Source organism: Colias croceus, chromosome 14 (genome assembly GCF_905220415.1).
Source record: "Colias croceus chromosome 14, ilColCroc2.1".
Taxonomy (NCBI): domain Eukaryota; kingdom Metazoa; phylum Arthropoda; class Insecta; order Lepidoptera; family Pieridae; genus Colias; species Colias croceus.
In genome coordinates this window covers 8258500-8283816 of record NC_059550.1, presented here as the reverse complement: position 1 = coordinate 8283816, position 25317 = coordinate 8258500, and the positions used below count along the sequence as shown (strand labels likewise).

At 33.9% G+C, this 25317-nt stretch overlaps 1 protein-coding gene across 2 annotated transcripts in view; it reads right to left on the bottom strand.

Annotated features, from left to right (window-relative positions):
• Positions 1-370: 370 nt before the first annotated feature.
• LOC123697369 (uncharacterized protein CG43867) overlaps positions 371-25317 on the bottom strand; it is a 250589-nt gene continuing 225642 nt past the window's right edge. For both annotated transcript variants that reach the window (XM_045643861.1, XM_045643862.1), the window contains exons 8-30: positions 23723-23890; positions 23240-23339; positions 22723-22877; positions 20485-20610; positions 19938-20055; positions 19242-19469; positions 18418-18574; positions 17162-17369; positions 16773-16934; positions 15214-15345; positions 14331-14475; positions 13826-13938; positions 12649-12858; positions 9626-9739; positions 8188-8345; positions 7715-7892; positions 7252-7407; positions 6724-6898; positions 6057-6222; positions 4700-4829; positions 4043-4174; positions 3343-3423; positions 371-2361 (exon numbers count right to left, since the gene is read on the bottom strand). In XM_045643861.1, coding sequence (XP_045499817.1) covers positions 1999-2361; positions 3343-3423; positions 4043-4174; positions 4700-4829; positions 6057-6222; positions 6724-6898; positions 7252-7407; positions 7715-7892; positions 8188-8345; positions 9626-9739; positions 12649-12858; positions 13826-13938; positions 14331-14475; positions 15214-15345; positions 16773-16934; positions 17162-17369; positions 18418-18574; positions 19242-19469; positions 19938-20055; positions 20485-20610; positions 22723-22877; positions 23240-23339; positions 23723-23890 — 3675 coding nt within the window. In that variant the 3' untranslated portion in view covers positions 371-1998. The remainder of the gene's footprint in view (positions 2362-3342; positions 3424-4042; positions 4175-4699; positions 4830-6056; positions 6223-6723; positions 6899-7251; positions 7408-7714; positions 7893-8187; positions 8346-9625; positions 9740-12648; positions 12859-13825; positions 13939-14330; positions 14476-15213; positions 15346-16772; positions 16935-17161; positions 17370-18417; positions 18575-19241; positions 19470-19937; positions 20056-20484; positions 20611-22722; positions 22878-23239; positions 23340-23722; positions 23891-25317) is intronic.

The window sequence follows — 25317 nt, the reverse complement described above, 5'->3', positions numbered from 1 at the left end:
ATTAAAACTTGACTTCTCATTTATGTACGCCTACGTCACTACCGCCACTAACATAATAATTCAGATCATTGCAATGAAACCTCACAACTCAAAATCGGTCCAACGGTTTATACTGCAGGGCGTGTCAAAGAAATATTATACATACATCCATAAACTCGAAAAACATAACCCTCTTTTTTCCGTAGTCGGGGAAAAATTTGGGAAAATTTTTCAATATCTGGCAACATTACACGCACACAGAAGCACCGTGTACGTACAGTGCAGCGGCGAAATGACAGCACACATAGCTTTATTGAAAATGACGATAAATTATTCGGTTTAGTTCGGCAACGCTCCATCTGTCTTTTATTTTGTAATCTAAGTTGTCACCAATTAACAACCATTTTAGTCGATAATTAATGTTAATATTATGAAAGTTAATACTTACTGTGAGATATACAAGAGATTCGTTACAGATCTAATTTAAGACTCAGGATCTTTTTAAAAAGGTTGATTTTACAATCATTAGAGATTCAAAATTGCTTCGTTTGTCTATGGTCTTAATTACGGCAATTTTTCGTACAACCAACGTAACAATAACAATGATTTTTGTTAAAGTACATTTATTTTAATATCACTGGTCGTTATAACTAGTGGTATAACTACACGATGACAGATAACCATATCAATCAAACTTATATGTACACCGTCCTTAACGATCCGTTAAAATTAATTAACCACGACATTAAAATTTACGTGACGATATCGTAACGTGTCGTGTCGTATTCGAATCGTATCGTAATTGGCAGTGGTTTAGCGAAATACCGCGCTAATTCGACTTAATACTTTACAGTTAGTGAGATTTACAAGACATATTGACATGTTATTGATAAGCACCTCTTATTAAATAATTAATAAAACGCGAAACTATTTCTTTGGATCTATGTGAGTCTACCGCACTACTGCTCTATACCCTGCACATAATATAAATGATGTCTCAAATAGTAATATTTTATGAGATTTTATTATTTTCACTTTAACGGGTTGTTTAAGCAAAAAATGCCACAAAAGTTAATTTTGAAATTTTTTTTAAAAACTATGCTTAAAATATACTACTGTATATTGTGATGATAATTGTTCGTTTTTATTCGTGAATTCTCGTTAAAATACTACCATTTAAGGCTTATCTAGTTGGCATGATCTGAACCTTAAGCATAAGCACTAAGCCGAAAAACTTATATAAAATTATTCAATATAATACAGCCGATGTCTAACCGATAGCTACAAAAGATGAGGTATATAGTCGATAATCGCTGTTTTCGTCCAAATATTTCATAATTTTCGTCCTATTTGTTGATACGATAAGATTTAAACGTCGCCTTAAATTCATTAAAAAAATAACACCAATATATTAAAATTAAACTACTACTTTATTGAGGAAAATCGTTTCAGAGGATTTCCAACAAAAATAAAACTAAACTAAAACTACTTACAAAATAAACTATGAAGATTCGGCTAGGACATTTAAATTTTATCGTAAATGTGTCGATTTCAGATATTTTTTATATTTTTATCATTCAAATGTCAAAGTTGATAAGTATGTTTTTTATGTTGTTTGTTTTTTTTGATGAATGATTGTTTGAGAAACACTTTTGTGTTTAATTTGATGAATTTCAAGGATTCTATCATTTTTTGATTATTTACAACATTTAACAGATGTGTAAGTTAATGGTATTTTTGATTAGAAACATATTATTATACAGATCATAAGTGTGTGTGTGTTAAAAACATAATGTTAAGAATGCGTGCGCACACGCAAATGTCTCACGTACATTTATTTTGCATAGACGTAGATTAAAATATCTGGTTATCGTTGTTTTTTGAGCTTTCCCTTGGGAACTTAGTGTCAAAGTGGCATTTCTATCCGAAATTAGTGTCATTGTAATGTTTTTAAAGCGTCATCTTTTTAATGAATAGTTTTTTTTGTTATTTTGACGTCATTTTTTTATTCTGATTTCTTCACGCGACGCCATCTTGCGTGTGCGCACGTTTCTTATGATCTGGAGTCGACTTTAGAATATCTGGCTGCCCGTGCGACAGTACTCTCGCATCCAAATGCTGATTGAACGTCGACGTGTGCGAACTTAGTGTCAAAGTGGCATTTCTATCTGACCCTAGTGTCATTGTAGTGTTAGAATTGAGTGTGTGTGTATGTGTATGGTGTAAATGTGGCATGGTGGATGGCGATGAGTGTGGCATGGTGGATGGCTTCCGGAGTCTGTGGCTTCCGGTGCGAGTGAGGGAGTTCATTTGTGGCGTGCCCGGGTGGGTCGGTCGGAGTGTGTTCTTGTAGTCCGCTATAAGATGGGTGAGCTCGACCATCTGGAAATTGTTATTTATTTAATACATTTTATACATAAAACACATACAGTGTTTGTCTGTAAGTTGAAAAATAAATTATAGGATGCATTTATTATATAGTTTACTAGCTTACCGCCCGCGGCTTCGCCCGCTTTGTCTAAAACCTAATAAATTATATAATAAAAACCTTCCTCTTGAATCACTCTATCTATTAAAAAAAAAACGCATCAGAATCCGTTGCGTAGTTTTAAAGATTTAAGCATACAAAGGGACATAGGGACAGAGAAAGCGACTTTGTTTTATACTATGTAGTGATATTGGACAGCATAACACTGTGCTGTTAATTAAACGTAATAACAATACTAAAGTTTCATTTGTATTAGTAAATGGATACGGAAAAACATTAATCAGCAAATGCTGTTATACAAGGATGATGAAATATTTTTTAAACTTTGCGCATTTTAACAAGATATGGAATTAGATGATAATCTATACTAATATTATAAAGCTGAAGAGTTTGTTTGTTTGTATGTTTGTTTGTTTGTTTGAACGCGCTAATCTCGGGAACTACTGGTCTGATTTGAAAAATTCTTTCGGTTTTAGATAGCCCATTTATCGAGGAAGGTTATAGGCTATATATCATCACGCTACGACCAACAGGAGTGGAGCTACGGGGGTGAAACGGCGCGGAGCAGCTAGTCATTAAATAAATATTTCAAGTAAGTTTTGTTGTATTATATTAGAGAAAAGAAATCTCAGCCCCAGAATAAAAGCGAGATAGATTCACTCTCTTTCTCTTTCCCTTACAATTTACGAAAAGATAAATTATTGTCTGGGTGTTAATTATCTATGTAAGTATTTATTTAAAATTATATATGTATGTTTATCAGCCATCTGGTTTCCATAACACAAGCGAAAGCTTAGTTTGGGATCAGGTCGTGCCGTGTGTGAAAATTGTCCTGAAATATTTATTTTAATTTTAACTTTCATAAAAATACTTACTCTTGGTTTATTGAGACTGATCAACATCTTGTGAACGGGGCTGGTTGAATCCTCAGCGTCTATTAGCATCATTAGGTCGTCCTGTGAAAATAATTGCAATTAAGTATATTTTATTGTAATAAATTGAGCTAATAAGGAGGGATAAATAGTTCTGGATGTAATTTGAAAAAGGTTTCCTTTTTCAAGGTTCCGTTTTTTTAAAAGAGAATGCGTTTTACAAGGTACAAATGTATAAAATAACGTATATAAGTTGCTAGAAATCTTAATAATTATACAATTTTGCACTTTGCAGGAAAATTAATGGGCAATCAAGGAAAATGCCAAAAATACACGAGAAACAGATTAAATGTAATCAATTAGCCCTATACTCCTAGTCAAATGTATTATATATACTCTTGAAGTATATTTTTAACCGACTTCAAAAAAAGGAGGTTCTCAATTCAACCGGTATATTTTTTGAAGTGAAACATCTTTATCGGGGTTGGAAAAAAATTTAGTGTAACATTTTTTCGTTACGCGTGACATTTTTACGTTACGCGCCATCTTTTTCTTATCCCTACCACGCGTGATTCGACGTATTTCTGTAAAGTTGCATATAGTAAATTATTTTTTGAAAAATAAGGTCTTAAAGAAGTTTCACTTCTAACGTGTGTACACTAGTATACGCACACATTTTTTTTTATAATAATAAGATACATACTTGTAATCCACCGAACAGGCCGATAGAGTTGAGCGCATATCGGCCTATAACCGACATTGACGCTAGTTCTAACACCGCCACTCCATCTTCCGATACCGCTAACCATGCCATTGATAAGTCTGGTTGTTTTATCTGTATTATAAAATAATTATGATTAATAATCTTGAAAAATATCAAGAAGAAAATAAATATAATTATATTTGTATCATATTGTATTATCAAATGCGTTATAGACTTTTACAATATTCTTGTTAGATTTGTGCAGTCCCGTGTCCCCCTAAGTGACAGATGCATTATGCATACATCTGTTTCACTGAACGATTTTCTTTAGGGACAAGTAGGTGATCAGCCTTCTGTATCCTACCACACCGAGACATTTTATTTTCTTCGCCTCCACCGGGAATCGAACTCAGGACCCCTCGGTTCTACGCTCAAGCGTCAACCACTGTACCAAGGATGCGGTCAGGCTTGTTAGATTTAACCACCTAATAAACATATATTGTCTGTTCGTAAAAGACAAATTACATCTTTCGGATTTGCAAAATTATTTCGCCGGTAGAAAGCCTTATTCTCAAATTTATGGTTATATTTTTTATCCCGCTTCATGGAACAGAGCATAAACTAAAATATTACAATTAGATTCGTTAATTTACTGACCCTTGCTTGGAAGAGAGTAGCTCCAAAGAAAGGCCACTTCCTCGTACAGTTGAGATATATCCGCACGCAATCTGCCGTGCTTCGTCCTTTTAACGCCGTCCATTTTGTACGCAGTTTCTCTTCAATGTCTCTGTAATTAGAGAAGAACATAGATATTTTAAAGTTTCGCGTCATGGCAATACCGTCACGTCATAGAATAAGGCGACGATTTATCTTTGAATGTTGACAAAGATGTTTCACTTCTGACACGTGTGCTCGACACACGCTCTTTTTTTATAAAATTTATGTTAAAAGTGCTTTTTGTTTGTTATTTTAACACTCAACAAATTAACAAAATTCAAATTCAAAATTAATTTACTTTTCACAATTTTTTGAAAACTTTCACATAAATTTATCTTTATTTGCTGCAAACCGTAATTTACTACAAAGGTGTAGTATTTTGCAAATTATTGTGTCATTAAACACTGCATGTGTATTTGTATGTGTCTTTTATATTTTGGGAGTGTCTTTATCTATAATTAAGTTACTTGATTGTGTGTCCTTTTTCCTGTGTATGTGTATAAATGTTTTACGTCTCTATGTGTTCCTCGCACTTAAAGTAGGAGTGTCTTTGAGTGTGCGTGTATTGCAGTTATTAAGCGCACGTAGCTGTGTGCATGGGTCACTTTAAACGTATTTCGTTGTTTGCGCGTTGCTATGGGCGTGTGTACGCATAAACTATCTGGTACACGTGTGTGTGCGCGTCGCTATGAGTTTGTATGTACATATAAATTTGGTATTGTCACTAACATAGGTATAAGAATATTGTTAATAACAAGTGGACCAATGTTGTTTTAATGAATAAATGAATTATTAAATTATTGAAGTGAAACTTCTTTATCGGGGTTGGAAAAAAATTTAGTGTAACATTTTTTCGTTACGCGTGACATTTTTCCGTTACGCGCCATCTTTTTCTTATCCCTACCATGCGTGATTCGACGTATTTCTGTAAAGTTGCATATAGTAAATTATTTTTTGAAAAATAAGGTCATAAAGAAGTTTCACTTCTTACGTGTGTACACTAGTACACGCACACATTTTTTATTATTATTATATGTATATGTTCGTGTAGAAGCAGCGGTGCGCGTGGGTGGTGTTGGTGGGGCAGAAGTGTGTGCGTACCTCAGCTCGGCGCTGTTGGCGCGGTAGCGGTAGGGGTAGAAGCGGTGCGCCAGCGGGTGCGCGTGGGTGGTGTTGGTGGGGCAGAAGTGTGTGCGTACCTCAGCTCGGCGCTGTTGGCGCGGTAGCGGTAGGGGTAGAAGCGGTGCGCCAGCGGGTGCGCGTGGGTGGTGTTGGTGGGGCAGAAGTGTGTGCGTACCTCAGCTCGGCGCTGTTGGCGCGGTAGCGGTAGGGGTAGAAGCGGTGCGCCAGCGGGTGCGCGTGGGTGGTGTTGGTGGGGCAGAAGTCCCCCATGTCGAGCTGCGCCATCAACGCACCAAGTTCTGCCGCCAGCTCGCGCGTCACCGGGAACCGACCCGCCACCACTGAGGAACGGGTGGGTTTTTAATGACATAGACAAACAGGGGCGATTTACATAGATAAGTACAATTAACTGAAAAAAATTTCATTTGAGAAATTATAAAAGCCTAGCTTTCCGCCCGCGGCTTCACCCGTGTTTTCAAAGAAAAACCCACATAGTGCCCGTTCCGTGGGATTTCCGGAATAAAATCTACCCTATGTGTTAATCCAAGCTACCCTCTCTGTATATGTGTGCAAAATTTTTTTGTAATCGGTTCAATAGTATTTGCGTAAAAACATACACACACACACATCCATCCTCACAAACTTTCGCATTTATAACATTAGTAGGAAGTAGGATACGGGAATAACAACAATAAATAATGAATCATAGAAATGATGTGGAATGTGTAATATCTGGAGTGTAACAAGAAAATGTCTTAGGGACTATACTGATGACATTTTAGTGTTTTTTTTATCTATTATATATTATGTTTTACGAAAGTTATTTAGAATTTTTGTATTACCTTGCTGATTGACTTGATAGCAGAGCAAAAGCCGCTCCTTGTCCGTCTCAGTTCGCACTGAGCTCTTGAAGTAAAGCCTATTTCTGTATGTGAGTCGAATGACGCGCGAGTTCTCGAACTTTCCAGAACCTTTCTCTCTGAGCGCGGTCTCCCACCGGGATATTACGTCACATAGCTGAAAAAGCAACGTTTTGTATGTTGATTAGTTGTATAATTGATTTTAATGAGATAGAGTAATTATATTATTTATTGTACCCAAAATAAGAAGCAAATATTATCCACCTAATATTTTCTTATTGGTGTTATTTGACTTCATTTCATAATATATGGTTTGCATTAAAAAAACCAAGGTACCACATAACATTAATATGCTTAATATATCATAATAATAATCAGATACATATTCCTGCTTTACTTCTACGCCTCTTCACATTACTTTTAAAAATAGTTATGTTAACAAATAAACCCTGCTTTCAGACGGTTTCTAAATTAAATACGTTGAGCAAAAGATAAATAAAATAAACAAACCTTTTTATCCGGTTTAATGTGATGTTCCAGATCTTTCTCTATAGGGTCATCGCTGAATAGCGCGAAGCCAGACGCGGAGGACTCCCGACAGCCTAACTCTGAACTTAGTGTAGATAGGAACTCTTCTACTGTCGTTGATCCGTCGAAACTTATCACCTGGAATAAAAAATTGTTTTCTTTTCAATCCTTTACTGTAGACTGTAAAATTAAAAATATTGAACACTATTTTTTTGATAGACCCCAGATTCAGAACAGTTTTTTTTTGCGTGCGAAAAATTAGTTGATAAGATAAGTATGTTTTTTTTAATATCACGCTTAAATTGCATTACTTTATTTTTGTAAACTGTTGAATTGAAATGTATAAAAAGGTATAATGCCATGGGAGACCTTATCGAAAATTTTATAACTACGAATTTCATTTGAATTTTATTTATATTGGGTATATAATACATAATTTACCCACCTGATAAGTATTATTGAGCATATGGACAGGTATAGCATGTGGTAAGCTATGATGGTAGGGGTTTTTCAGCAATATAGATAGCACTTCCATTCTTGACGGCTTGTCCGTGCGTCCGCCATTGCGTATCGTACGTTCGAGCGCACGCGCACAATACGCTGCGTATTTACCGCATTCCGTTCTGAAAAATGGTTTAAATTGTTCGATTCTTGAGTTTTTTTTTTAATTTTGGTTGTGTTAATAGTAAAATATAACTATATAATATCTGAAAATGGAAAATTAGTTGAAAATGTGGTAGGTTACTTATTTTCGCCTTTTGAATTGAATTTTGAATAAATTAATTACAACACACAAATACACTTAGAAAAAATAGATTTATTTCTAACATCATACGAAACGCCTTGGATAATTATATAAAAGTGACATTTTTAAAATAGCATTTTTATAATAAGCAAATATTACGAACTCATACTCACTTTGTGTCCGAATGCCTGCTCAAATGCAACTTGAGGTACCACAGCAATCTATTATTCCTCGGCACAAACAGACTAACCGCTAAAGCCAGTAGCTGCCAGCCTTGTATGAAACTGTACGTCGGCGGATTGCTTTTACAGTCCACTGATAATAATGGTGCCTGAAATATTCCAGATCATTCTAGAAGTTTTCGATCAAGACATTCGTTTCTACGAGAAACTTAAGGCTTTTCTCATATGCATTTTTGGACGCTCTTACAAAATATTTACTGGCTTCTTAAAATTTAATTTAACAATAATACCTAGACGGAATAATGCGGGAGCTACAGAGATAAATTTGCAATTTCGAATTAACATTACTTATAATTCATGAATAATTTAATTAATCTTAAGCTAAACAAGTTTACTCTTATATTTGATAATGGCGTCATCTCCATGGAGCATAACAAGAGAGAAGAAGAAACATTATCATTAAAGAAAAATGATATATTAGAATTATTACGGTTGAGGGAACATTCTAAAATACGCAAATTAAGGCCAGATCAGTATAGAATATAAGTAGTACAGTATATCAAGAAGCCAGGAAATGACGCCACCTCCTACCTTTATTATTTTGAGATATGCAAGTGGCCAGTATATTACTGAATGCCAAGCAATAACGTAGCCCAATTTCTACCACTTAGTAGATAAGACACATTTTTGTATCGAACATTGCTGGAACATCAGACACCGACTCCATTCTCTAGTCCTTATAAAAAAGTTTCTATAGGCACTCTGGGAATCTATATGTAATTTAAACTGTCGTCTTCCTAATTGTTGATTACCTATATACAGTAAGAGCGTCAAGTCCACATAACAAAGAATATCTAGCTGTACGCACTGTATAACAAATCCACAAAAAATAATGACATTTGTAAGAGCTTCAAAAGAATCCATAACGAAAAACGTCTAACATCATGAATCTAGCTGTAGTAAGTACGCACTATATATTATGTAGCTGTAATAATGAATGTCTAGCTGTGCATACTCTATATCGGATGTACCTACCTACCTGTATATAGAGTAAATGCGTCAAGAAGAACATCTAACTGTAGCTGTACGCACTATAACATACCAGTTGAAAGGTAAGACGTTAGACAAATTTAGACAGGAGCTTCTACTCATGAAACTGAACAACTTTTGCTCTACAACTTTGCTGAATTCGTAAAAAAAAAATTGGACTTTGTAAGGAAACTTCGCTAATCAGCTGACAGATTTCAATACAAAGTCCATTTTTTTTTCTACGAATTCAGCAAAGTTGTAGAACAAAAGTTGTTCAGTTTCATGAGAAGAAGCTCCTGTCAAAATTCGTCTGACGTCTTACCAGTCACCCTGTATATACCTGTAATAAGGAACGTCTAGCTGCAGCAGTACGCACTGCACGCGCACGTGTGCTATGTACCTGTATGGAGCTAGGCGAGCCAGCCGGCTGCGGCATGTCTCCCTTGTCGCCGGCCACGGACGACGCGCCCGTGTCGCAAGTGAACAACGACTGGGTCGCACACAGCAGCAGTTGCTGTACAAATGAAATGTTGGTGGGTCCGCACGTGAGTGGGGGGCTTTATTTTTGCTTTTTTTGTAGGTTATGTTTGTAGACGTCACTTTTTTTATTTTTTGTTGGCAAAGGATATAGTAGTGTGATATATACATTTAAAGGGATACGTCTTTTCATGCGTATGATCGTGGTTTTGATCATGCATTTTTTGATGGGCTTTATGTAACATATAAGTCAGAAAATTGAAATAAAAAATTGTTACTCTTCAAATATTTACTGGATATAAACAATTTTAAAATAAATCTCTTTTATACAAAATATTTATTGATACAAAGTTATGGTATACTGTAGTGCCCAGTGTATAAGTGTTTAGTTTTTAAAGTGAATATTTTACAGTGATACCCAATGATTAACCATATTTATTATTAAATTCCAATTTTATAAGGTGTAACTGCATAATCCATACTATAAGATGAAAAAATTGTATCATGTTTTTTTCTACAATAAGACTTTCCAACAGCGCTAATTTCTAAAAGATATCAATATTGAAATGTACAAATTTGATGGCTTTGAAACAATTTGAAAGTCAGAGCTGAATTAAATGAAAACTTATGTTTACTTTGCAATAATTTATTCTTATGTGCATTCTGCTTTATAGTTCAGGTAGATAGTCATTAACATTTAAATTCACTCTAAAATACATATTTGTAAAAAAAATGTGCTTACTGAGACGTATAAAGTTCAGCTTTTAAACCATATAAGACACTTTGTATTTTTAAATAATTAGTTATGTACAAAAATTAAGTAATATATAAAGTGTATATTTACCATATTGCCCTTAAAATTATGCAGTTACACCATTTGATCATATACAACTCACCTCAACTAAATAAAACGTAAAAAGAAACAAGAATATATACGATAGAAACAGTCTAAAACATCAACCTTTACAAAGGAGTGCTAAAAGAGCTAGCTATGATATGATTATATGAAACAATTCATTCCCTAAAACTAAGGGACAGGTTAAACATTCTTGGATGAAAAAGTAAAACAAAAAAATTGGGAAAAAATTACACCAACATTCCATTTGAAGTATTCGCGAGTATAAAATTGCTTATGTTATGGCAACATTCTCATCATATCTTACCTCTTTACAACAAAACTTTTTTTATTACATGTTGCCAGAACGAAACGATCAAGTTGGAATAAACGTTCCATTTTTAAACTGTATTATTTTTCTTTTTTATTAAATTCAAGAAGCCAATAAACACAAACACGATTCCAAATTGATCAACCACGTTAAGCCGTCGATAGCACACAAAGCTAATTTATAAACAAAAATGGTTTGTTAGTGTATTTAAAACTTCGACGCAAATAAAACCCACATAAAAGCGATGATACATTGCGCTTTACTTCGTAGCTTATTACATATAACCCAACTCGGCAGAGTAATGTAAACTATCCAACTATTTCTTTACACACATAAATACTTTTTACTAGATTATTTCTCTCTTTCGCCGAGTATTTACCAAAAACCCAAAGCATCAAGCGTTATAGTAGAAAAAACGTAAATTGCTATACAACTTATTATCGTGATGAGGTATGAAGACACCAATGTGATTTACATATGAGAAAAGCGTAAAGCACCGCTTGAAGCTTAGCTATCAAGCTTGTATTGTGGGAACTACCAGATATTACTTTGAATTGAGTTAATTATTAAGCTATTCCATAGCTTCTATCGCGGGCCTTGAGCGCGCGAATCGAGAAATTCCGTAACGAAAAACCTCACGCTCCCCACTCCGACGGGCGGAGGTGTGGCTTGAAGGCATAGAAGGCATAGCATGCAATAGCGCAACCGCAGCAGTCCCCGAGTGACACACGTCTTTTTTTATAATTTCAGTAAGGAAGAAAGATAAATAGCTCTTTTATTTATAGTAGAAGTAATAAAGAATGTAATTCGATGCATCAATATAGATGCCACGTACATATTACAATAGATTTTTTTGTAGAAAAAGTAATATCTGGTTATTATTTAACAGGCACTTTCGAAGTTAATTTCTGGGATTTCAAAAAACCTGTTATTTTATGATTGTTAGAAACAAACGATTTTTATATTGGAATAAATATCGTTTGTCGTGGGGGCAAATTATATTTAATAACATTCGGAGCTTTTTATATTTTTTTATGAACAAATAGTTTGTTTTATAAATTACTTATTAAATAATTGAATTAAATTTAAAAGGCTCGAATGTTAGCTGCACGTGTTAATAAGAGGTCATGTGAATTCAAATTTTTCATATGTGATTATTGTTTTTAATAATTTAATATATTTCGATAAATATCAAACTACGTCGATTATCGTTATTATAAAGAATTCACAGAGATTGTATAAAAATGTCTGAGTAATCAAAACGTTATTTTCATAGAAATATTAAGTTTTTTAATCAAATATATATCACATGACCTCTACAATAAGAGCACAGGGTTGTGGGTGTAGGGCGTCAGCTTTATTTGCCCATCTTAGTGGCATTTTCATTATTATTAATCTGTCATATAAATAAAGTTAAGAAACGAACATAAATGATACTAAATTAATAATTTACTGATTTAAACGCGGATTAAATAAGATAAAAGTATAAGGTTATTCTTAATAAGAATTTAAACATCTATCAGAAAATTTAAAAACAGTCTGAAATATTTTTGCAAATAGTCTGATATGATTTTGAACTAAAATTTATACAGGTAATTCACTCGTAGCCATCTTTAATAACTGTAATTATCCAATTGAAAAACTAACACAACATGAATAGCTTTTTTTCATATCTGTATATGTTCCTACATATACCAATACTAAAAACTAGAATTTTTTTATATCTCCCATAAAACTGACACCCCACCCCGCCCAAAGAAACCATCATTAGCGCACTTACTGTTTTAAGCTTTGCTGCGTTCAGTTTTCTGGGTACCTGTACGGCGTGTTTGGGCGCTGCGTGTGGGGCCGACTGCTTGCACAGTGCTGATACCAGCTCGTCTTGCAGTTCCGATACTTCCAGGCATTGCTGTAGGGCATTCTGGGCCAGTACCACGTGGTAGTCTATGCCCGCTTGCTCTACGGCCACTGACATGAAGAGTTGGACACACTGGAACACGATGGAGATAATATTAGAAGACTATCTCTGAGTTAAAGTAACAAAGAGTTGACACACTGCATGAAAAACATTGCTATTATAGAGACATTAAGAGCTGGACACACTGGAAGCAAAAAAAATAGCTTTTATAACATTCTGGAACATTCTAGACAAAGAGAAGTGTCTTAAAGTCGCGAAGAGCTAGATACTAGAAGAAATCGGAAGGCACTTGATTAGCCTAACTAGTAAAGACAATTCAACGCAGATACTAGCTCGTCTTGCAGTTCCGATACTTCCAGACATTGCTGGAGGGCATTCTGGGCCAGTACCACGTGGTAGTCTATACCCGCTTGCTCTACGGCCACTGACATGAAGAGTTGGACACACTGGAACACGATGGAGATAATATTAGAAGACGAACTCTAATCTAAAGTGTTTATAAGTTGCGAAAAGTTGACGTACTGCAGGAAGAAAGATGCAATTTATGCATGGACAACGAAAAACATTGCTATTATAGAGCGAGCTAAACGACGACGAATAATTTTGTAACAATGACCCCAAAAGAGATGCTCTAAAAACGCCTTAAAAATTGTAACTCAAGTAAACACTTAGAAAAGCTCCGACACCAACTCCTTACTTCCTAGTACAACTGCACTACGTCCTGCATCAATACCATGAAATATTATAAAGTGACATTGAAATGAAATTACGCTTTTGTTAGAACATAGTTACACATCAAATTAAACTTTGAATAAAAATAGTGTGATAATCCCCTACAACGAGACAAGAAAGTGAATTGAATATGTTTTTTACATGAAGTAAGTATGGAAATAAGTCTTTTAAACACTAAAGTAGCTTATCTTGCAAATAAGAAACTTTACTAAACACTGTTTGAGCTTCGGAATATTCTCAAGCCCTTTTGTATTACCAATACCAACTGGAATGAACCAGTAAATGTAATAATATAGAACGTTATTACCTTAAATAATTTGAGCGCTTCTGCTTGTAATGCTTCAGAATTTAGAGTTGTTAGTGGTGAAGTGATGTTTTCCTTTGAGTACAATAGTGTCGGGTGTCTCCATAACACACAATCTGAAAGTGATTAATTATAATATTACTTATATGAATAGTTATTGATTTTTTAAGGACTGAACACGTTGAAGAAATGTTTTAATAATTTTATTGTTTTTAAATTAATTTAAATATGTAAATTACTGAAATATGATTATGTACACAAACACACTTCCATTCGTCGTGTTTGTATAATTTAAAAAAGTTTTTGAAGTGAAACTTCTTAAGTCGCGTTGAGGATATTATAATTTCAAGGTCGCGTCATGGTATTAACGCTACGTTATGCAGTAGGGCGTGCTGTTTTTCGTATATTAAAACCTTTCCAAAAAAGTTTCACATCTGACACTCGAGCTAGGTTTCATTGTATAATTTGTTAAGTTTTCTACAAAGGATGGTATACAATAAACACTCACTAGGATCACCATCAGTCTCCATCAATTTCTGCACCAACTGCTCAAAGTGCGTCCCCTGACTGCCACAACCCCCGCTCACTACTGTCAAGTGGTATAACCACGAGTCCTTATCCGCTTTACACTCGAATAGAAGGTATGTTGGTCCCTGGAATTGTGTACAATTATGTATTAGATTTTGACAAATATTTGTGAAACGCTTTCTAAGTTGTTAAAATTGGATATAATTTCATAGAAAAAAAAAGATGAATTAAATCGGTCAGAGATGACAGATGCACGAAATTCTAATTAAAAAACTCTTTATAAAAAAATATGCTTGTTAAAAAATTGCCCTTCATGCAAAAGTATTTTTATTTTCACAAGGTATTGTATACTTGGAAGATGCTGATTTGAATTAGCACTGACCCATTAAGAGATTGAATGGATCTCAGGTTATTTCATTATCAATAATGGTTTTACAACGATGAGTAAACGAACCATACATAAAAAGTAAGTAAAATATGAGCATTACCTACACTAATATTATAAAGAGGAAAACTTTGTTTGTTTCTTTGTTTGTTTGATTGTAACGAATAGGCTCATAAACTACTGGACCGATTTAAAAAATTCTTTCACCATTCGAAAGCTACATTATCCACGAGTAACATAGGCTAGGTTTTATCCCGGAAATCCCACGGGAACGGGAACTATGCGAGTTTTTCTTTGAAAATGCGGGCGAAGCCGCAGGCGGAAAGCTAGTAATAAATAAAATGGGTTGCATTATTGACTTCGCATCTGGTTCAGTGATAGTTTAAAAAAACTATTAATAAACACTTGTGTATCTGTGTATATCAAGTAAACAGACTAAATAATCATATAAAATTGAATTTAAGTTTGATTCACATACCTGATGTTGTGGATAAATAGCTACAGTAAGATGTTTCCTAGCGTCATCGTTTTTCTCCTCCGAGTCGGAATCAGACACATGTTCTACGTCCTCCACGCGTGCGTCGCGCATGTTTATTTGGCCGGTAGGATTCTGGAAAGGAGAATGCCCATTTTTGGTACTGGTTTTTCTCATGCATCAAGACAACAATACTATTAAAAAAATCTCGGCAATTTAGAGGCCTTCTTACCATCGGAAAATACATTTTGAACAGGGAATGTTTTGTAAAATCTAATAAGACATGTAATTGTTTAGATCCGTTATTATAGATTTAGTGTCCATTACCGTTTACATTTTTGGTGCAGGTTTTTCTCATGTATCAAGATAAAAATACTATTTAAAAAAATCTCGGCAATTTAGAGGCCTTCTTACTATCGGAAAATATATTTTGATCAGGGAATGTTTTGTAAAATCTAATAAGACATGCAATTGTTTAGATCCGTTACCATAGATTTAGTATCCATTACCGGTTACCACGGTAACCAAGCGGTAACTATTATGACATACTATGGTAAATAGCTAAATGTATTAATATCGATTATTGTTTTCATTGAATTACAAAAAATCAATCAATTAACATAAAATCACTCTGTAAGGTATTGTTTATACACTGTAGGTTGTTTTAATAGGTAGGTTGTGTAGGTTGTTTTGATAGTGAAGTAAAATAATATAGATATATATTATTATGACATAGCTTGGTAGGTAACCAGTTATTTTTATTTGTTTCTTTCTTCGAATATATAGTGAAAAAATGATTCAAACAACAACAACAATATGTAAACCGAATAAAAACTCTATTGGCATTTTTTAAATATATATTTAGGTTTTCTTGAAATCCGTTCCGGAAGATTTCTGGTGCCTACCTGCACTAGCCGATGAACAGATAGACTTTGTCTGAAAGCATAAGCTCTACGCATAGATTAAATATGTTAAACGAAAAATAACCTTCAGACGATAAAATACTACCTAAATCACACATAAACCTAACTAAATCGGGTTTATTCAAGTTTCGAGGTTAATTCACATTTTTCTCAATATCTTGAAAACCCCTGTTCTTATCACAAAAAAATCAATTGGTAAAAATCTTTTGAATATCGATGAACCCTCCAAAACCACTCTGGCATTGACGCAACACTATACTGTGGTCCATACTTTCATGGGCATTCTCCTTTGTGGAAAATACATTATATTTGATGATAGACGAATAAAATAGTAATTTGATATTTTGGTGTGGTTTTTGATATTTTAAAATTAATAGTAATGGTCATATAAGTGTTAGGAATTTGCTGTTGTCCATATTTTTAGTGACAATATAATTTAAGTCCCTTTTGGAAGGTTTATTTATTATCATACATGTCAAATTATAGGAATAACACAAAGTTGAATTAAAAGTGTATTTTTTTAAAGTTACTTCCATTAAACTAGTGAAATATGCACTTTAAAAGTGTCTTAAAGTTTTCATGACGATTACAAGATTAATTATTGTTATTACGGAAGAAGAATAAAATAATATTAATTACCTGATCTCCAGGCGACTTAAAATACAGGAACATTTTGCCCAGTAACACGCACCAACTCTTCTTAGCGTGTCCATTTTTAACTTTGGTGAGCCAGCCCTGTATAGTTGGCTTATTGTCTTCTTTGCTTAACAGAAGTTTTGTTGCGTTTCGCCTTTGTACGTTCTGAAATTGATAATTGCAAATTATGAAATACTGTTTTCTGGAAAATATTGGAAGATTTTGTGTAATTTGCAATTGAATTTTTCGAAGTAGATTAAATAGTAAGTGGTCGGTAAGCTGTACAAAATAACGTAAATTTTTTGTAAGAATGGATTGGTAGTTGGATTAGAGTGATAAAAAATTAACTTCATTCAGTAAGACTAAGATTTCCTTGATCAAAGATAGGTTACCTGCAGCACCCTAATCCAGTCCTCCATAGTGGCTATGCTATCAGCCGTGAGGTAGTAGGTTCGGCTCCCGGTGAATATCTCGAAAGTAGCCGCGCCATCGTTGCGCGAGATCCGACACGCCTCGCCCAAACCGATCTGCCCTTGTGGCTTGCGGCTCACTTCCGATTGTGACTTCCAGTACGATAACGTGCCGTTTTTGAGCACAAACCTGCGGAGAGTTAAATATGTAGTATTTATTTATTTATAACACTTCATTGTACAAAACAATATAGGAAATGTGGTACAAATTAATGAGGTACAAAAATTTTGCACAATAGGCCTTATTGCTACACAGCAATCTCTGCCAGGCAACGAAATGTAGGAAAGGAAATGTGAGAAGAATAAGGATAGCGCAAAAAAGAAATAAAAGAAAGAATATATTTAAAAAATGCCTACATACTACTACTATAATATATTGTAGTACTGTGTAGTACTTCGGACTGTAGGATAAAGTGCGGTTAAGCATGAACTTGTGGTGTTTAAATGTGTAAGTACAATACTTTCTATTCTGAACCGAGCTGAAGTTAGGTACAAATTGATGCGTAGAATGTAAAATGGCGTCTTGATATAGTAATAGGAACTACATACATATTTTTCAACTACAAGCTAATAATTTTCTACCAGATTTTGTGTCGGAATTTTTCCCTGACAAAATAAGCTTATTATAAGATGATACAACTGACCAAAAAAATTAGGTCACATCTAAACTGTCATACAATTAAACTTAAAAAGTTTAACGATAAATTAGGTAACCGAGGAGCGAAGCGACGAGCACGATATATATTATATTGATTTCGAACCACCACACGAGCTGAGCAAGCGTAGCATGCGTGCCGCGCTATCGGCCGGCGAATACCAGAATTGACTTGTTATAGAAACCTGCCCGTCGTGTTATGGTAAATGAATTGATGTTCAAAGCACGTCATGGCTTTTCTTCACTGCCACAACGCGTGGTCGAATAGCATGTCGACCTCTATTTTTGAAGTTATACTTCTTTTGGCGCGATGAAGAAAAATGATGAGAGTGAATTTTTACGATGCGCGCGCATACCGACACCTAAATTTAACAGCATGAAGTTAGCTCTAGGTGGTATGAAAATTGATAACTATGTTCAAGTTGTATATTCTAGTATTTTTTTTCCATACGCATAGAAGTATAACTTCTACGCGTGTACATAAGTACACACACTCTTTTTTTTTATCACCACGCACACTCACCACCGCTTGCGCCAGGTCTTCAGCTTGCCGCCGAGCTTGGCGAGGTGTCCGCTCTTCTCGAGCGCGTCGTGTCTGCGCGGCGAGTCGCGCGCCGGCTCGCCCAGCGCGTCTGGCGGCACCGCGTAGTCGTCTGACATGCCAGACTCGAACGATGTGTCTGCGAATTTTGGATTGTATTAAATTGTGTCTGTGAATTGGGGTTGTTATTGAATTGCATGTCATAGTGTCATGTCATATGCATAGACACGAATCGTGAATGTTGTTTCATTATGTGTTTGTTTATTGTGAATTTTATCTAATTAAATCTGTGAATCGTAGACAGTATTGAATTGAGGAAGTGAAATGTTAGTGTAATGTTGTTGTCGATGTTATTGAATTATGTTCGTGAATTGTGAATGTTATTGAATTGTGTGTCTGTGGATTGTGAATTTTATTGAATTACGTATCCTTGAATTGTAGACGTTATTAAATTGTGTCTGTAAAATTTTAATGCTATTGAATTGCGTCTGTTTTACATCTTGAATGCGTTAAAATAGGATTAAAGCTACGATTCAAATCTAACATATTTATTTATTCAACAATAAGACTTCTTCTAGAAGAGCTTAAACAAGCGATATTCTGATACACGTCATGCTTAATTTAAAGCCACTTTAAGCTCAACCTTTACAAATTGAACAATTAGGAAATGGAAATCTGAACTCTTTTTAATCAACTACATTCTGTTACAAAACTTTGAAACTACTCGACAAGCGTTTACCGATTTAATTAAACTTGCAAAGCAAAGTACATACTTGTAATAAATAAAAAAATATACTAACAAATACCTCTGGTTTTGCTCTGTTTACTCGGCGAGCCGCTACTGGAGCGTTTAGCTGGACTCAAACTGGAGCTAGTTTTGACACTCTTCGACGGGCTACTAGCGCTTAGACTGGTGTCTGACGAACTGCACTGTCCGTTTGTGTTCAATACTAGCGCGTGACCTGACGTTTGTTGTATGGATGCCGGTAGCATACTGGTTAGGTTCACGTTGTTGATTGGCTGGGATGATTGGCCTGTAGAGAGACGGGGTTTAGCAACTAGTGCGCACTAAAACTAGATGGTATGGCTAACTAATCGAGATAAATAAACAAAAGTCAAAAGTTCATAACTTCTGTGCTTGTACTATGAAACGCATATCATGCCAGGAGTTGTCAGACCGCGGACATCTTTGATAGATATGTTGCAAACGAAAGAAGTCAGAATTTTTGCTCACTATTGCATTGTTTACATTTTCATCTCGTCTCGGCCATACTATAGAAATGTTATAGCTTAACTAAATCTATTTAGAAGTTCTATACTACTAAATGTTGTAAAAAATAAACATTAACAGTACATTAGGGTATATTCGAATATTAATATTTCTATAAGCTTAATTAAAGAGCCAGAAATTGTTTGATGATAATAATTCTATCCCTTTTTTTACTTAGCAACACCTTCAAAATACGAGCTTCTAAATTTATCTTTAAATAATAATTTCATACCAAAAGCGGGATTATGATGTGGCGTGTTATGAACAGTGACTCCCATAGACTCTTCACCATCTGAAGAATCGTCAGACGAATCACCCGTGAAGGGCATTGATCGAATTTGACTTGCTCTCTGAAATTTAAAGATTATTAATATTAAGGCAAGTAATTATCTGAATAATTAATAAATTAAACATTTTCTTGAATAGTCAAAAACAATAAGTCGGTTAAAAATAATATTTAACACAATTTAGAATAGAAAACGATGTGAACTAAAAGTCTCCAAAATATGTGATATTCTCATTAAATAAAAATACTGTTTTATCAACATAATAATAATGCAATTTACATTCATAAACTTAAAAATCCCCAAAAGTTTTAAAATATAACTCATAATAATTAATGTAGGACACGGTTTTTAATATCAGTTGTTGACATACTACATTCGATTTTATTGAACTCACAATATGACACAATATACACAAATAATGTTTTTAAAACTATAGTACACCCATAGGAAGATATTTAAAAGTTTAATTATACTAATTAAAATATTATTTACCCCTTTAACAGTAGCATACACAGGCACAGAGATATCTTGATAGCTGGTAGATTCGTGCATCGCTCGCGGGCAAGGCGGTGGACTTAATTCTTCTTCTACCGATTGTTGTAGGCCGTCGTCTGCTACCTGTATCATACATGAAATAACATACAATTAATTACATTTTGCATGAAAAAGATTAGACGATTATTATTATAACGAGATCGTATGGAATCCGAATATAAAATAATATTATTATACAGTAGAACCTCTATAAGTAGAATACCAAGGGAGATGCCAAAAAATTCGAGTTATAGAGTTGAGTGGAGGCACAGAACAGTAAAAACTAAATAGAAGTGCGATGTGGGCGTGGCCCACGTGTCACTAGTAAGATAAGATCACCTTACTTGGTCTCAGTTGTGCGCAGAAAAATATTCGAGTTGGTTGTCAGCTGTCAAACCTTTTTTCCACATTTATTCATTAATTAGGGCGTGTTGTTCGGTATTAGAGTGGAAAAATGATAGCAGACGAAATAATATCAGCAATGGAGGCATTTCATACCATCGGTAAGTCTTATTTTAATTTATTTTAAATATATTTTATGTTATAACTTCGCTTGTCGTAATTTGTCAAAAATTTATAAAAATATTAAGTCAAAATGAACCTTAATCCATAAGAAATTAGTACTAATATAGATTGAACAGCAAACAAGACTTTCTGGAATATTATTGCAATAAACAAACGAATGTCGGTTTAGTGATGGTTGTAGCTTATATCGACAGTATCGATACTTTAGAAAAGACAAACATTATAAATATGTATTAAATTTTATTTTATTTTCCTTAGCTTTCATTTATCCAATTTATTTATAGATTTCCCAAAGAGGCTAATTTAAAAGAGAAATGGATAAATGCAACGTGACGAGTTAACTGGATGCCGAACAGCACTAAGAAGTCTAACAAAGGCCGCCGATACATCAAATCTACGGCAGTTCCAAGATTTAAGCTATGCATAAGTTCTGTTTGTATTTTGTAAATATAGATTTATACTATTCTATTCCGTTTTTTATTTAATAATAATAATATGAAAAGACATACTTAGTAGTAATAAACATACTCCAAAATGTGGCACATTGTACTATACTCATATAATAGAAAGAAAAAAAAATGCACCAAAAAATATTTATTTGTGAATTATCGATAACAAGGCTGACATCCCTTAGAGCATAGCATCAGATTAATATCAAGTCAATGTCATTAATGTAGAATGACACAAATTTCAACCTTATTTCTATGTGTTGAGGTTCAAAGTTATATCTATCGAAAACTAACGCCCTCTGTTGTGGAGTAGCTGAATGTTTTTCGAATTTGGAATTTCGGAGCAAAGAGAAACAAAACAGCTAATATGCATAGGGATGTTATATTAAAATAAACCGTAACAGGGTGCGTTAGGGTACATATTGAAATGCTGAATTTATAACCTAAGTCAGTTTTTACTCAAATTAAGCTGTCCAATCAAAGACATAGTTTACTTGGCGACACTGGTTTTCATACTAATTATGACATTATAGCACTTCTATTTGTTTTTACTGTTCTGTGAGTGGAGGATTTCGATTCGACATAAAGAGTTTGAGGTTTATTCTTATAAATTTTGAATTCACAAAATCAAAATTATTTATTAATAATTCATGATTATAAAGAAAAAGTAAAAAAGAACTTGAAAATTGTTATTTTATATCATACCTATAGATACATAGTCAATTAAACCCAATGGTACAATTTTAAAATAAATATTTTTTTCAGTTTTTCCAATTAATTAGTTACTGATTGTCCAAATCATATATATTTTTTATATTTTAAGGTATACAGGGTTATTTGTAAAACACCGGCAACCTCGCAGGACAAGATAGCTAACATCATAAGTAACAACATTTGTTCTACTACTTTTGGCATAACGCAATAAATTATTTTTAAATGATTTTTTAAGCTTTTATTGTACTCTCCTAACATTTGTAAGTCTATGTTTTATTCATTATCGAAAGGACGACGCGACGCCCCCTTTCCCCTTCCGTTCGCTTCTTGTTTGGAATGCACGTAGAGTTTATAATATTCAAACGGAAAATTAAGTGAATATTTATTTTTGTATGAAAATAAAATCTAACAAATTATCAAAAGTCGTAGAACAAATGTTGTTACTTATGATGTTGGCTATCTTGTCCTGCGAGGTTGCCGGTGTTTTACAAGTAACCCTGTATATTACCTGATAAATCTTAGCCTCCCAGCTAGGAAACCTGTGCAGCGGTGGTGTTGGAGGCCGTGGGTTATCTGACGTGGAACTGTCCCCAGTGGAAGACCCCCCGCGGCTATTGCCTTGTACAACCACGTTGACGTTACCTTGCCAGGCTGGTGTGCGTTCTGAAATTTATACATTCAGTTATTAATTTAACATTTTTAAAGGAAAATGAAAATAATATTTTGTAGATGATTGATAGAAATTACTAAAGACAAAAACATGCACAATTAAAAATTAAAAAATTGTGGTAATAACGATTTTTTTGAGTAGAAATGATTTATGTGACTCATATAGATTAAAAGTCGACTATAATACATAATTTTTATAACTACTTACAAGCTCAGTGGTTAATTTAGATACATATAACTTATACAATCTCACTTAAATAGATTATCTGCTATTGCTCATTCATTTCCAATCATTAGTTATTTATTTATTTCCAAACATACATCTAAGTACAAAATATAAAAATATATGATATTACCTCTACTTGGTGTATAGATTTCAGCATAGTCGTGAGTGGTATCCCCATCTGTAGATGTATTAGGTGTTGTTGGTAGTACTACTAAATTTTCAACTGCCGCCTGAAATATGAAATGACGCATTATAAATCTAAACATATACAATATGTGTAAAGTATGTATGTTTATGAGCTATTTTATTGAAGTGAAACTTCTTAAGCCTCGTTGAGAGTAAAATTTCAAGGTCGCGTCATGGCTATACCGTCACGTCATGGAGTAAGGTGACAATTTTGATGACGGTATCTTTAAATCTTGTCAAAGAAGTTTCACTTCGGACATGTGTGGTCAGCACACATGCTTCTTTTTTTAAATTAAAAATATCAAAAATGTGTTTATTTATTCTGTTTATTCAAAACGACTGCACATTGTTAGTCAAATTATATCAAAATACTTTTTTCCGGGAGACAATCAAATTTTCAAAAAGTATCACAAAAAAAAGATCTTACCGCCAAATCATCAGCAAGCAAGCTCGCTGTGGTCCTCTCATCCATTGTCCTATTCATAGTGGTTATTTGTGCCACATTAGTTTGCGTCAAATTCGTTGTTCCAATCGACAAGTTTCGTCTATGCCTTACTGGTGTACTGTAGTGTGGCTCTGAGGTTGTTAGCGGTAACTGAAAATAAAATGTATCTTATTTATTAGTACATACACGGACTGCTTCAAGCAGTTGAGACCGACTGCTTGAAGCCGCGACCGTGCGGTGAACTATAGTCATTCATTCACTGCTCGAGCAGTCGCGACCGCTTCAAGCCGTCAAATGGTCGGTTGGTAGCGACCGCTCGAGCAGTCCGTGTATGACGCTCTTACTGTTTCCTCTAGTTATGTGACTTTCCTTAATTTGCAATGAATTGCTATGTTACGTGGTATGAGAATGACTTGCAAATTAAATGGGAAAAAGGTCAATCATTGTATGAAAATTTGAAGGGTGTTTTTGCGATTTTTATCTACCCTCAAATAGTTATAAATGTGACTATGATGCAAGTGTGGTTTTGTAATTTTATTGTTGCTGCTTAAAAGTATAAACGAATAAGAGCCCTATTAAAATATCGTCAGAATATTTATGAGTATTCATTTCTTTCTATAATTTAAAAGATAACATAAACAACTATTCTTATTAGACTATAATCTGAATTACAATGTGCAAATACTTTTACAATATTACAATTTAAGCAATGCATTACTAACATTTACATATTAATATTCAATTTAGTACCAATGTAACGTGTTAAATAAATATAGAACATGGGTTTTCTATGAATGAGTAAATAATAATTTTTGTAAATGCAAATTATCGAACATAACAATACATAATAATTTTATGTTAAAACATGCATGTTTCTTTATCCCAAATGCCTGAAAAACATTAGATAGCTTCAGTTAAAACGGTATGATTTAAAATGAGAGAAACAAATTAAAGTTGTCTCTTGTTTTGTGTGTTTAAGAACAAGAAAAGTCATTAGTAATTAATTAATAACTTCAGTATTAAATCATATACAATAAAATATAATAAAAAAATACGTGTGGCACTCGGGGACTGCCACGGTAAAGCTATTGCATAGCATGCCTTCAAGCCACACCTCCGTGCTTGTCGGAGTGGGGAGCCTGAGGTTTTTCGTTACGCAATTTCTGGATTCGGTCCCCGTGCTCAAGGCCCGCGATAGAAGCTATGCAATAGCTTAAAAAATATCTTGTATTTAAAATGCAAATTATAAAATATTGAGTAGCATTAATCTCCTTTTGTGAAGTTGTAAGTGCACTTAAATAATATTTTAGTACTGTTATTTGCAAATAAATTTAATCTAATGCTAACACATGACAGGATTAAACAATACAATAAATTAAAATTATAGTTTTTAACTAAATTGATTTGACAAACTGATATATTATAAGTCTATATGGAATAATTTGATATTTAAAATGATGATGTACATGTAGTATGCTAATGTTATCGGAGGATAAATGTGAAACATATATATAAAAAGTTATATATTACATTTCATAAACATGTATTCCAATTAATACATAAATATGTAACTTTAC